Source organism: Balaenoptera physalus (assembly GCF_965194825.1).
Source record: "Balaenoptera physalus genome assembly, contig: HAP1_SCAFFOLD_1994, whole genome shotgun sequence".
Taxonomy (NCBI): Eukaryota; Metazoa; Chordata; class Mammalia; order Artiodactyla; family Balaenopteridae; genus Balaenoptera; species Balaenoptera physalus.
The window spans coordinates 1-12,296 of record NW_028124810.1 but is presented as its reverse complement, the minus strand read 5'-3'; the positions used below and the strand labels follow the sequence as shown (position 1 = coordinate 12,296).

The 12,296-nt window shown below is 50.7% G+C and overlaps 1 protein-coding gene across 2 annotated transcripts; it reads left to right on the top strand.

The window, feature by feature from the left end:
* Positions 1–2,009: 2,009 nt before the first annotated feature.
* Positions 2,010–11,322, top strand: LOC309654111 (protein WWC3-like). Of its 2 annotated transcripts, none has more exons than XM_082478736.1 (2): positions 2,010–4,703; positions 5,587–11,322. In XM_082478736.1, exons 1-2 carry the CDS (start codon positions 4,420–4,422, stop codon positions 5,711–5,713), a joined length of 411 nt encoding a protein of 136 aa, XP_082334862.1. In that variant the 5' UTR covers positions 2,010–4,419; the 3' UTR covers positions 5,714–11,322. The 2 variants fall into 2 exon arrangements, with proteins under 2 accessions (XP_082334862.1, XP_082334861.1); XM_082478735.1 differs by lacking the exon at positions 5,587–11,322 and adding an exon at positions 5,106–5,407.
* The last annotated feature ends 974 nt before the right edge of the window (positions 11,323–12,296 follow it).

The window sequence follows — 12,296 nt, the reverse complement described above, 5'->3', positions numbered from 1 at the left end:
CCAAACAAGGGCGTTTCCGATCCCAAGTCAAATAAGTGTCTAAAGTTGAAGACTTAAAGTCAGGGGAAAAAAAAACCTCAGGGAATAGCCCCACCCGCCCGCTTTTAGTTCCTGAGCCTGGGGAGAGGTCTCGGGTTAGGGATCTCGGCATTGCTCTGTGCCTCTGCAGTCCCTAAACCGGCAAGACAGGAATTAGCCAGAACTCCAGCTGATCTTCTCTACAGCTTGTGGATTGGCATTATTTAAATATATGGGAAGCGCCCATAATTGAGTAACTATTCCAGCATTGAAAGAATGCCAAACAATGAGCCATTTCTTCTTCAGACCCACTCTGGCCCATTTCCGTTTTCCCCTTAGCACATTGTGTAGAATTACCCACTGTGTCACTTCCTGGAACACGCGATTGTTTATACAAGCAGGCAAGACTTCTCCAGCAGTATTTATTTCTCTCATTTTCGACATGACGATTGCAGCCCTGCTGGTGCTCCCTTTTCCAGAAGCTTCCCAAGTATTGAATGTGGATAGAGGCAATTTTGTACCTTCCTTGATAACTCAAGGTTATCCTTTGGGAAGAGAAGGCGGAATCTGAGTAAAAATCTTCAAACTCTGGGCATGCTTGCCTGGCATGCAAGGAGTGTGTTGGATTTACTCCTTAAGAAGCATTTTAAAGAAAATATTCTGCAAGCTCCACCTGAGGGCATTTTAACAGTTTGGGCAAGGGGATTCCCCAGAGGGTCTGCAAGGAGAACAAGTATGAATATTTGCATCTCCAGTACCCAGGGCCTAAGTGGATTTTTCCTGAGCCGTTTTTCCATCAGAAATCTCGGTGGGAGGAGAGGTCGCTACAATGTTTGTACTTTCGTTGTTGGCAAGGCTGTGGTATGAATATGGAGCCAATAAAGAATGCATAATTGTGCCTTCAGCTCAGACGAAAGCCTCCTCTCCCTGCAGTGTTTTGTGTATGCTTGTGTTTTTCAGTCCAACATGGAAAGCCCCACTTGACTGTGAGAAAGACAGGCCTTATTCTCCCTAACAATTAACACACGCACACAAAACTTCCCAATATATGGCAACGCTGGGGAGGCAAGGGTCCCCTCACCCCCGCTACCAACTTCTCTACCATCCCAATGCCCAGCACAGGTCTTTACGGACCATCAGTTTCTGCCTGGGGCAAACATTACAAGGGAAGATGGAGGCCTCGGTCATCCCAAGTTCTGGTCTCTTCCTTTTGTTGGCTCATTTTAGGAAGACAAATGCGGCCGGTCTGCTTCGCTTCTCTGACTCAGAGAGGTCCAGGGACCGTGGGTGGGCCTGTGGATAAAGCCTTTTCAGTGAGGGGCTTCCATCTGTCTCCACTGGCACACCGTGTGACATTTCTTCCCAATTCTCCTCTGTTAATGTGCAAATGAAATTAGGACTATCTGTAGATGTTGTCACGATGGTCAAATGGTTTATATTTGCTAAGTGCTTGGAAGAATAAGCACAGCAGACTCTCTGGGGTCAGGCTGCCTAGAAGCAGTGCCCAAGGAGGGGTAGTTCTCATGCAAGTGGTGGATGGGGGTAGGGGAGGCAGGCTAGAGAGGAAAGGAGCTAGCAAAGCCATGGTAGCCCATGGGGGGCTTTGGAGGGTGAGGTGCACTACACTTTGTCCCACCAAGGCAAGGGGCCTGGTCTGTCATACTGCAGAAGCAGTCCCGGGGCAGGGGGCGGGGGGAGCGTCACCTCTCAGACACCTGTCCTCCAAGGGTAATCCTCTGAGAAGGGTGTGCGCCCCAGCCAGGGAGATCTGGGTGAGGCACCGGCCATATCTGCTAGGAAATCAGCAAGTATTTGGTGACTGCGGCTACACGTGCCAAGGGGCAAGGGCTCAGGACTCGAGACTCTAAGGACCGGTGCCTCAGCTTCCTCATCCAAGCCATCTTCCTTTCGGTCTCACAAGGCCTCCCCCGAGTTCCCAGTCTGAACTGGCACCCTGGCTTGGCTTGTAGACAAGCCACAGTCCTAAATGCCTATTCTTGGTTTAGTCCCCGACTTGGGGGCTGGGGGTGCACAGACTCTTTCCTGTTCTCTGCAGCATCCCAACGCCCAGCCCAGTGCCTGCATATGGTAGGTCTGCAGCCAGTCTGAGGAGTCCAGAAGAAGATCTCATGCTCAGGGAAAGGCCCATCAACACTTGCCTCTTAGCTCCTCATGGGGTGTAGCTTCCCCCGCCCCTTACTCTTTATCTGATACTTTTTCATCTTGCCTTTCCTTCTATGAGTCCTTTGATGTGTGTGGGTGTTCTCTCTCTCTGTTGAGGTTGGCGTCACTCCAACGCACTCCAGCCCCATTCAGGATAATTTTTAGTGATAGCGCCCAGATCTGTGAAATTCTGAACTGACACGATGCCTGGCAGGGAGGGCGGGATTGCAGCTTCAGCCCAGCCATGTCGGGTGGTAAGGTGACTGCAGCGTGGGCAGGGAGAGAGGGACAAGGCAGTGGCAGCCTCCTTGGTAATAAAGCATGCCGATCAGAAGGGAAGATGTCAGGGTAGGGACACTCAGCACTTGGGCATTCTCTGGAACATGCAAGATCACAAAGTATTTGCTTTTTTGATACGCTCCATCCCTTTCCCTTGGACATTTAATAACTGTGCATGTGTAACGAAAAGGACTCCAGTGGTGGAATTTCCGGCATATGATGTTCGGGTGGGGGCAGATTCTTGGGGAGCAAGGAAGTTTCTGTGTTGTGGTGGCAGAAGAGGAGGAAAGGCCTCCCTCGGATATGTCCCAATTACAGTCTCCATGCCTTCACATTCTTTTTTAAAACAACTTTTCCCCTTATAAAAGTAATATAACCCTTTTACAAACAATTTAGACAGTAAATATGATAATTAAAACAAAATCATCCCACTGAAGGAATGCAAACTGCTGTGAGCATTTGGGGAGGTTTTCCTCTAGTCTCTTCCCCTATGTAGCTAGATATGGATTGCTGTTAGGGTTTTTATTAGATCTTTTTGTATCACTGTAACAGTGTTTTAAAACCTCCCTGATACTTTCCTGCATTTCCTGGCATTAAGTCTTGTGGCCAGGGATCTGGAGCACTAAGTAGTAGCTGGGGGATTTGGAGCAAGAGAGGGCCCCATCTTTGGACTTCAGTTTCTCCAGCTATGAGATGTGAGTAGAACATAACTACCAATTACCATAGAGGTTTCATGTTTTAGGAGCTGACCTGGCTTCCGCCCAAGCAGTGGCCTACTTGGGTCTCCACTCACACTACTGGATCCTCCAGACTGGAAGATGCAAGAGCTCAGGGCAGGTCAGGGGCCCTGGCCCAGAGTGGGGACTTCGGACCAGCCCTGCTGGGGCTCTCCTGGCAGGCATGAGAAGTGCCCACCTGCCCAGCTCCCCACTTCCAGGTGTGTCCTCCAGGTCCCACCCAAGAGGACCGACCTCGGGTTCCTCCTCCAGCTACGGAGCTCCCTCGGCCTCTCTTCCGGGGGCTTACCCACCCTCGCGGGACCATCCTGAGTATTCGGGAGACCCAGGGCGCAGCTCCCCTCCCCCACCAAGTGGGCAGAGAGGAGGACCCCAGACATTCAAGGCCTGAGAATGGGTGCAGTGAGGTGACCGCCCTCTCCCCCGGGAATTGTTTGGGCCCCAAGAGTCAGCCCCCGGCAGGCCGCGCCTGCAGCCCGGGTGGGGCGCCGTCCTCCCGGCCCTCCTTCCTCTCCGCGGTGGCCCGGGGGCGGACGGACGCGGCGGCGCCCATCCTGGCTCCCGTGCGGTTTCCCGGCGAGGCCCAAGGAGGTGGTGGAGCTGGAGAGAAGAGGGAGGAGCGCGCGGAGCAGCAGGGGAAGACGGAAGAACACTGAGCGGGGCTGGGGGGGTAGGAGCAGCCGGCTGGGGAGGAGGAGTAGAAGCAGCGGGCGGGGGTGAGGGCTGGGGGGCAGAGGAGCCAAGAGCCGAGGAGCCCCCAGGAGAGATTGGAGGCGGAGCAACCAAGGGAGATTGAAGGGCTTGCAGCAAGCGGGGGAGGAGCCGCCGAGGGGATGGGGAGGGGCGGGGCCACAGGAGGGGCGGGGCCTGCGTAGCCCCGCCCCTACCGGGCGGCGCCGAGGAACGAAGATGGCCGGGCGCGCCGTGGGAACTGAGGGGCCGCCGGTAGCGGCTGCGGCAGCTCTGGGCCTGTGACTCCACGAGCGGCGGCGACTCGAGTGACCCAGGCGGCGCGGGCGGCAGCGCGTAGGGCCGGGCGGGCGGCGGGCGGCGGGCGGCGGGCGGCAGGCGGGCGCCGGTGCGCGGGCACCGGGCGGAGGATGCACCAGGCGCGGCGGGCGGCTCCCCGCGGCCGCCCCCGCGCCCCGGACGCCGGGCCTTAGTGCTGGCGGAGGAGGCGGCGCGCGTGGGGCGGCCGGGCGGCGGCGGGGCCCGCGCCGTCATGCCATGGCTGAGCGGCGGCCGGCGGCGGCGGCGGGGACAGCCGCGCGAGGCCCCGCGGGAGCCGCCTCAGCCCGCGCAGCCCCCGCGGGAGCCGCCGCCGCCCGCGCCCCCCGCCGCGGCCCCCGCGCCCCCCGCGCCCTCCGCGCCGCCACCCCCGCGGGCCCGGGAGAGCGCCGAGCTGCCGCTGCCCGCCGGCTGGGAGGAGGCGCGCGACTACGACGGCCGCGTCTTCTACATCGACCACAACACGCGCCAGACGTCGTGGATCGACCCTCGCGACCGGTAAGGGGGGCGCGGGCCCCGGCCAGGATTAGGGCGCCCCCTACCTTGGGCCCAGGGAGAGGATCGAGGACCCGGGAGGCCTCCGGGTGTGGGCGAAGATCGTGAGTCCTCCTCGCCCGGCGAGGATCCGGGCGCCCCCATCCCCGGACTCCTGGCCGAGGATCGAGGCGCCCCCTCTCCCGTCCTCGAGCCCCAGGAGTGCGGAATCCCCGGCCTCCACCGCGGGGCGGACACTCTTCCTTGGTTCCCTCACGTCACCCGCTGACCGACGCCTGGGAGCTGGGCGCCTGGAATTTCCTCTCCAGGGGCTGACGGATGGCCCTCTCTTCCTTTTTCCTCCGCGGTCTCGCCCATCCCTGTCGGGCCTCCGCGGCCCACCGCCCGCTGGCCGTGGCCCTACAGGCGCCCCCGACCTCGCGGTGGCCAGATGAGCTGTCATCTTGGAGCACAAACGTGCGCCCCAGCCTCGTGGTGTGGGTTCCTTGTCTGGCGGGCTGAGCCTAGTTTCCATTCGAAGGCTGTGCCAGATGGGACACTTAAGGGATTCCCGATTCTTTGGAGTAACCATCAAACTTGTGATGGTTACTCTTTAGCGCCTTAAAAGTTGAGTTAAAATTCTGATTGAAAAAGCCTGTGTACTGCGGTCAGAATGGGCTATGATTAGACCCATATGCTTTTGGAATAAAGGGAAAACAAGAGTTGAATTTTAGGTTTCCTTTTTGTGCAAGATCCGAGTAGAGCGTTAAATTGTCTTATTATTCACGTAAATAAATCCTACGGAGTGAAAAACGGATGCTTCTAAAAGCACCACCAGATTACGATTAATTAAGTTCATGTAATGACTTCTTCGTTAACTTTTTGTTCGATTGTCTGTTGGTTTCAGTTGGTTCAGCTGCTTTTGGGGAGAGGCATTTTTTTGTGGAGTTGGAATTCTGTTGAAACCAAGGGATTACAGTGATTATCTGATATCTTGTCCTATCTGGAGCAACTTCTCTCCACACTGGGCTTGAGTGCCAGAAAGGAAATACTGCAAGCTTCCCAGTGATTTTGAGACTTGAAAAGGCCCAGCGTGGTGACAGGCTCCTGCTTCCTCCTACCTGCACTGGAAAGGCAGCGCTGCATGGCACTGGCGTTTGAAAATAAACCTTTGGGGAGGGAAGCTGCTAAATTATTGTTTGAAGATTTCTCTGGGTTCAGATAGGGAAAAACAAAGGAAGGCAAAAGGATCATGGTTCCCTAACATTCTCTTTGAACATGGCAAGCTTCTGGACTCAGAAACTTAGAGAGATTATAGCACAGTTTATTGGCTTAAAAAGATGCTTAGTTATTTTGAAAATCAGGTGAGATCATATTATAATTTTAACCAAAGGCTAGAGCCACAGCTGTCTGATCAAGCCTTGGATGGTTCTGGAGTTGGTAGAACTGCTTGGAATGTGGTGCCCTTTTATGCTGTATGTCTGTTAAAAATCCAAACAACTGGAAAATGAACCAATTAAAAAATACTGTTTTGCTTAGAAAAGGCAAAGACTCATTTTATGAGGGTAATATAAAACAGTTGCGGTTACATTGGAGTGTGGATTCATGATGAAAAGTATAAATGTAAGAATTTCCATTTTAATGGTACAACCCAGGCCATAGGTGAGCAGACCCCACAGAAGACAGCTTGTAGAATCTTCCTTTCCATGTATTTCATACCCATTTCCTATGTTCCTCTTTCCAGAAGTCTGTGTTATTGAATGACATTTTATACATCACTTACGTTACAGGTTTTTAAAAAGCCCTGTTTCTAATGCGAAAATTGTCGGTGGAGTGAACGAAAGTGGACATTTTACATTTTTTTGTAAAGTAAAAACGTGTACACTTTTATGAGACATTGTTTTCATAGTGAGTGAAAATTCAGCAGAGGACAGCTTGCACTTCAGCTCCCATAATACCTTGCCCGAAATATGTATGGAATGCTCAGCGAGCCACAGACATTTAAGTGGAGTCTACGGAAGGGTGTAAATGCTGTAATAGTCATTCTTCTTTCACAACAGAACCCTGCCGATTTTTATAGGGGACCGGTTATCCTTTAAAGTTGTAATTGATTTTTATGATTTTTATGATATGGAAAAAACCGTGTGTCAGAGCACGCAGCATTTTCTCCATGTGCATCTGACAGTTAAAACCCTTTTTGAGTTGCATTTGATTCACACGACTGGAAAACGGTATTCAGAAAATGAGGACTTTCCCCAAACAGCTTCCAAATGGAGAACGGTCAGGAGAGGCAAAGAAATAGGTTTTTAAAGAAAATGAAATTATGGAGGAATAGATGAATGTAGTCAGTTAGGCGAAAATTGTTGCCGACTGAAAACATCATTTCCTATATAATTTATTAAACCTAATAGCATAAAATATGCTGCCGTAAGCAAGGTCACCGAGGGCCAAGGTTTGTAAACAAACTCTTCTAGAGTTTTATAGTAATTCCATTCAATGTTGTATTTAACAACATTGGGTCTTGCCAGCTCAGGGTGTGTTGGTGAATTATTGTAGCTGTACTTTCTTTTTCAAGTTACAACAAAGAGGTTGCAAACGTAAGGAGACATCTTTACAGATGTGGCTACAGATGTGTAAAAAACAAATCTCAATATTTTCAAAACAGAATTTCTTTAGTTGGAGTATGAACCCACCTTAGGTTTAAATTCACTATCTCTGCAGATCAGTACTGTGCATATAATTTTCGTAGTTAGTTTTCTGGGAATCATACCCAAAAACTTTGTTAAAAAATATAAAGTTGGGACTTCCCTGGCGGTCCAGTGGTTAAGACTCCTCGCTCCCAATGTAAGGGGCACAGGTTTGATCCCTGATCGGGGAACTAAGAATCCCACATGCTGCATGGCGCGGCCAAATAAATAAATAAATAAATAAGATTAAAAATAAAGTTGATTCACCATTTTTGTGACTGGTAGTTTCTGTGGGTGAGTTGTGTGTGGTTTACATTAGTGACACATATGTGTTCCACATACATCAACTCAGAGTTCAATGGCCACTTTATAAAAAGGTATTTACCATTTAGGTGGATAATATGGGAAGAACTTTTCTGCCTCTTTTGGAAAAATTCAGTGCCTTTGACATGTATATGTCTGCTTCTTGCAGGGTTGTATTGATATTAACCTATAGGTGGACTGATCTGTTGAAACTTAGCGTTCTGTTTCCGATAGCTCAGTTGGGATTGCACATTACTGGAAATGCCAACCTCGAGCAGTTTGAGTGGTGGACCATGTCACACTTGAGATCAAAGCAGAGTATAAATGATCAGGATGGCGGTAGAAGGCCCAGATTATATCATGACAAAAGCTTTTAGGGATCCATTTGTTCACGAGATGGGGTTTGACCTGCGCCACATGGAGAAATTCTGTGATATATTAAAAGTCTTTTGAACAGGCTGTTGCTTTAAGGGGAAAGCAATCCATGGTTCCGGAATTTGCCAGGTTGGAGCCCCACATAACAGGGCCAGATGGCATCATTGCTACCTTCTTGGAACCTTTATTCAGTGTTAATTAATAGGAGGTTTACTATATTTACCCCGCAGAGTCTATTTTGGGATTATATAAACTTTCTGATAAGCAAATAATGATTTTTCCATTTTTCATTCTTTAAGACTATAGGTCGTCTCTGTGTATCCATGGGGGAGTGTCTTGCTTCTCAGGCTCTAAGGAGTGGGCTTCCGTAAGACTCTTCTTCCATTTAGATGATCAGCAACCACTTCTTGGTTTGTTCTCCGTCTAATATCTTTCTTTCTTTCTTTCTTTTCTTTTCTTTCTTTCTTTTTTTTTTTATAAGAGGAGTGAATGGAAAAGTCATTCATTTCCAAAAATATCTCCCGGATGTTTGGAAATCTCTAAGTTTCCTTTTCTTCCCTTTCGCTCTGCTTTTGGAAGTGGAAACTGTGTTTCACCTCTGGTAGGTTCTAGTGCATAAACCCTTGGGTCAAGTGACATGTTAAAGGTCACCGGGTGAGCCCGGTGAACTGCTTCTAGCCTGGGTCCTTTTGCTAATTGGCTGCCTTTCTAGTAAATTCAGTAAAATTAATCTGATGGAATAAAAGCAGAGCTAAATTTTCCTGAGTTCAGTTATTCCCATTCCCATTCAAATCCAGTAAAATGAAGTAATAGTTATAGATTCTTGGCCTCCTGTGTGCTGGGATGGTGGATGGAGACCAACTTTGTCTGGGAGGTGGCAGACACATAAAATGGAGACAGTGATGGTCACCAGGCACCATTATCAGGTGGTGATGGCTTCGGAGAAAAGGAGGAGGGCTCACTAGAGCCTGGGGGTTCTTTATCCTTGTCAGTCATCTCCTAGGTTGAGCGTTTCTCGTGCTTTCTCAGTGCTGGGGATGAGAAGGGGGAATGTGAGGAAAGTGCTGCGGAAGAGGAAGTGCTGGGTGTGTTTGGAATAAGAGAGCGAACCGTTCAGTTTGACTGACCCCGAGCCTTCGTGTAAGGCAGGTCAGGCTCGGGCAAGACCACGCGTAGCTTGAATCCTCCAGCTTTGTTCTTGGAAGAGCCAGGGCCGCTTCCTTCCAACTCCTCATCTTGTATGCGAGGGCTGTAGCCAAGGCGTGCGTCCCGCCGGCTGTGAGTAGGACGGGGACTTGAGCTGAGTCTTCTGACCCTGATGCAGTGCTCTGTCACATACGCCACCCCACTGCCCAGTCCCTACTCAGTTTTAAGCATACTGCCTCTGTTCATTTGTTCATTCGATCACCCATTCATTCATTGAGTAACTGTTGCACAGCCTCTCCATCTCAGGCACGCTTGCGGGTTCAGGACTCCAGTGCTGAGCACCAGCAAACAGGTCCCTGCCTCCATGGGGCTCACACGGGCCCGTGTCCTCTTCCCTGAGGCCTCACCGTGCTGTTCCTGCCTCCTGTTCTCCCCGCTGGGATCCCTTGGGTCTTAGGACACACGTGGAGTGCTTATCGTGTGCCAGGCACTCTAGGCGCTTGGTGGATGCTCTCACTGAAAGCCCACGAGGGCTGCAGGAGTTGTAGGTGGACAGGTGATGGAGCTGAGGCCAAGGGGGTTGACTTAGTAACCTCGCTTCCCAGAGCCAACGAGGAGGCGTCTGTCTGACTCCGGAGTTGAGCCCAAATCCACTACCTAACCTGACCTTCCCTTGGCTGGGTAACCGTGTGCCCCTTGTACTGTGTTATACCCACTGGTTACTTTTATCTTATATTCACTGTTGTTTGATATTTAACAGACACCTCCCCCCACCCCGCCCCCGATAGAATAATGGCCCTCCAAAGATGTCCATGTTCTAGTCTCCTAAACCTGTTAATAAGTTACCTTCCAACACAAATGGCATTTGTAGGTGGGATTAAGTTAAGAATCTTGAAATGAGGTGATCATCCTGGATTATCTGGGTGGGCTCAGTGTCATCAGAAGAATCCTTACAAGAGGGCAGCAGGAGGGTCAGAGTCAGAGAACAAGATGTGACAGCAGAAGCAGATGTTGGAGTCATGTGGCCGTGAGCTGAGGAATGCAGGCAGTTTCTAGAAGCTGGAACAGCCAAGGAGGTGTATTTTTCCAGAGCTTGCAGATGGAACACGGCCCTGCTGACACCTTGATTTTGGCAGAATGAAACTGATTTTTGACTTCTGACCTCCAGAACTGTGAGGTAATAAATGTGTGTTGTTTTAAGCCACCTGGTTTGTGGCAGTTTGTTACAGCAGCAGTAGGAAACCAATACACCCCATGTGTTGTTCTCCCAGAGACGGTGGAAGCATGTGGTCAGCTTGGTGCAGTTGATAACAGCCACTCTAGCCGCTGTTTGTCGGGTGCCCAGGGGGACTGCGCCAGGCATTTTATAGCCGTTCTCTTGCTGGCTCCTCACACACTCCTAGGAGTCCTGCACCTTGTGGATTGAGCTCGGAGTTTCACTCACGTTAGGCACCAAGTCTTATTTGTTGAGCTAGCCAAGTATGAGTGACGGACAGGGTGGAATTCTGAGAGGAGAGGCCAGGTGGAAATTGTCGGAGGTTTTCACAGATGCTGACGGGCCTGAGTTAGAGATATCTGGGGCACTAGGACTAGAAAAGTCAGGGATTATATCAGAGAAATTGCGAGGGAGACAAGTAGCGCACAGGACTTAGCTGATGCTTGAATTAAGGCAGGTGAAATCAGGAGCGGGGAGGGGAGGGTGCCGAAGGAATCTTTCTGACACCTTAGGAGTAGCTGGGACTCACCAGGGGCCAAGCTGAGGCCTCCTATTAACCCCACTCATAAGCCTTCACTGTTTTTGCCACCGTTGTTGTTGATGGTGTATGTTCAGTGAGTCGGTTACATAGAGAAACATGTGGAGTCATTCAACTTACTGTATTGCTGACAGGCAGTGTCCTAAGAGGTATCCAAGCTGGGCAGGTGTTACTTTAGAGCAGGGTTTCTCTGCCCGGGTACTATTCATATTTGGGGGCGGGTAATTCTTTATTGTCGCGCCGTCCTGTGTAGCGTAGCATATTTCGCAGCGTCCCTGGTCTCTACCTAGTGCCTGCCAGTAGCACACCCCTCCAAGTCATGACAACCAAAAGTGTCTTCAGACATTGCCAAGTGTCCTCTGGGGGCCTGATGGAGACCCGCTGAACTCCTTCTATCCACCTGGTTGCAGTGATTCGCATTTAGGAGCTGAATTTGTTTCAAGCAGATTGGTGGTTACTAAGATGTTCCATAACAGGGGGTAAGACCACAGAGACCTGCTGTCTGTGTTTCCATGAAGAACGGATGTTAAACATATTTATGTGAAAAACCCTGAATTTACTAACCATGCACATGGTAATACCAGTACATGAAACTTTGGGAAAGTAGTATGAATGTATTCTTCAATTTGTAGAATATTCTCAATCAATGGGTAGTTACTGAATGTCAAGTGTATACAAGTGTATATGCAGTGGAACAGAAGAAAATGAATCTCGGGACTTCCTTGGTGGCACAGTGGTTAAGAATCCGCCTGCCAATGCAGGGGACACGGGTTCGAGCCCTGGTCCGGGAAGATCCCACATGCAGTGGAGCAGCTAAGCCCGTGCGCCACAACTACTGAGCCTGCACTCTAGGGCCTGCGAGCCACAACTACTGAGCCCACGTGGTGCAACTACTGAAGCCCGCATGCCTAGAGCCCATACTCCACAACAAGGGAAGCCACCACAATGAGAAGCCCGTACACCACAGTGAAGAGTAACCCCTGCTTGCCGCAACTAGAGAAAGCCCGCGCACAGCAACGAAAACCCAACACAGCCGAAAAAAGAAAATGAATCTGTTAACACTTCAGTGTTCTGCAGTAACCCAGAGAGAGCTGGCCTGGCCTTCTGCGCGCGTGCGTGTGCTCACGTGTGTGTGTGTGTGTGTGTGTGTGTGTGTGTGTGTGTGTGAGAGAGAGAGAGAGACGGGGATCAGGTTGCCTGGGATGCCCCCAAGAGACATCCCCATCCCTCTGTGGACGAAGGAGCCACCGGTGAGAGGATGGCCTCTGCCTTTGCTCAGAAGCTCTAGAAAGACAGGGCAAGGGCATCCTGAAAAGTTGCTTGTGGAGCTGTGAAATCCTCAACATTTTCCA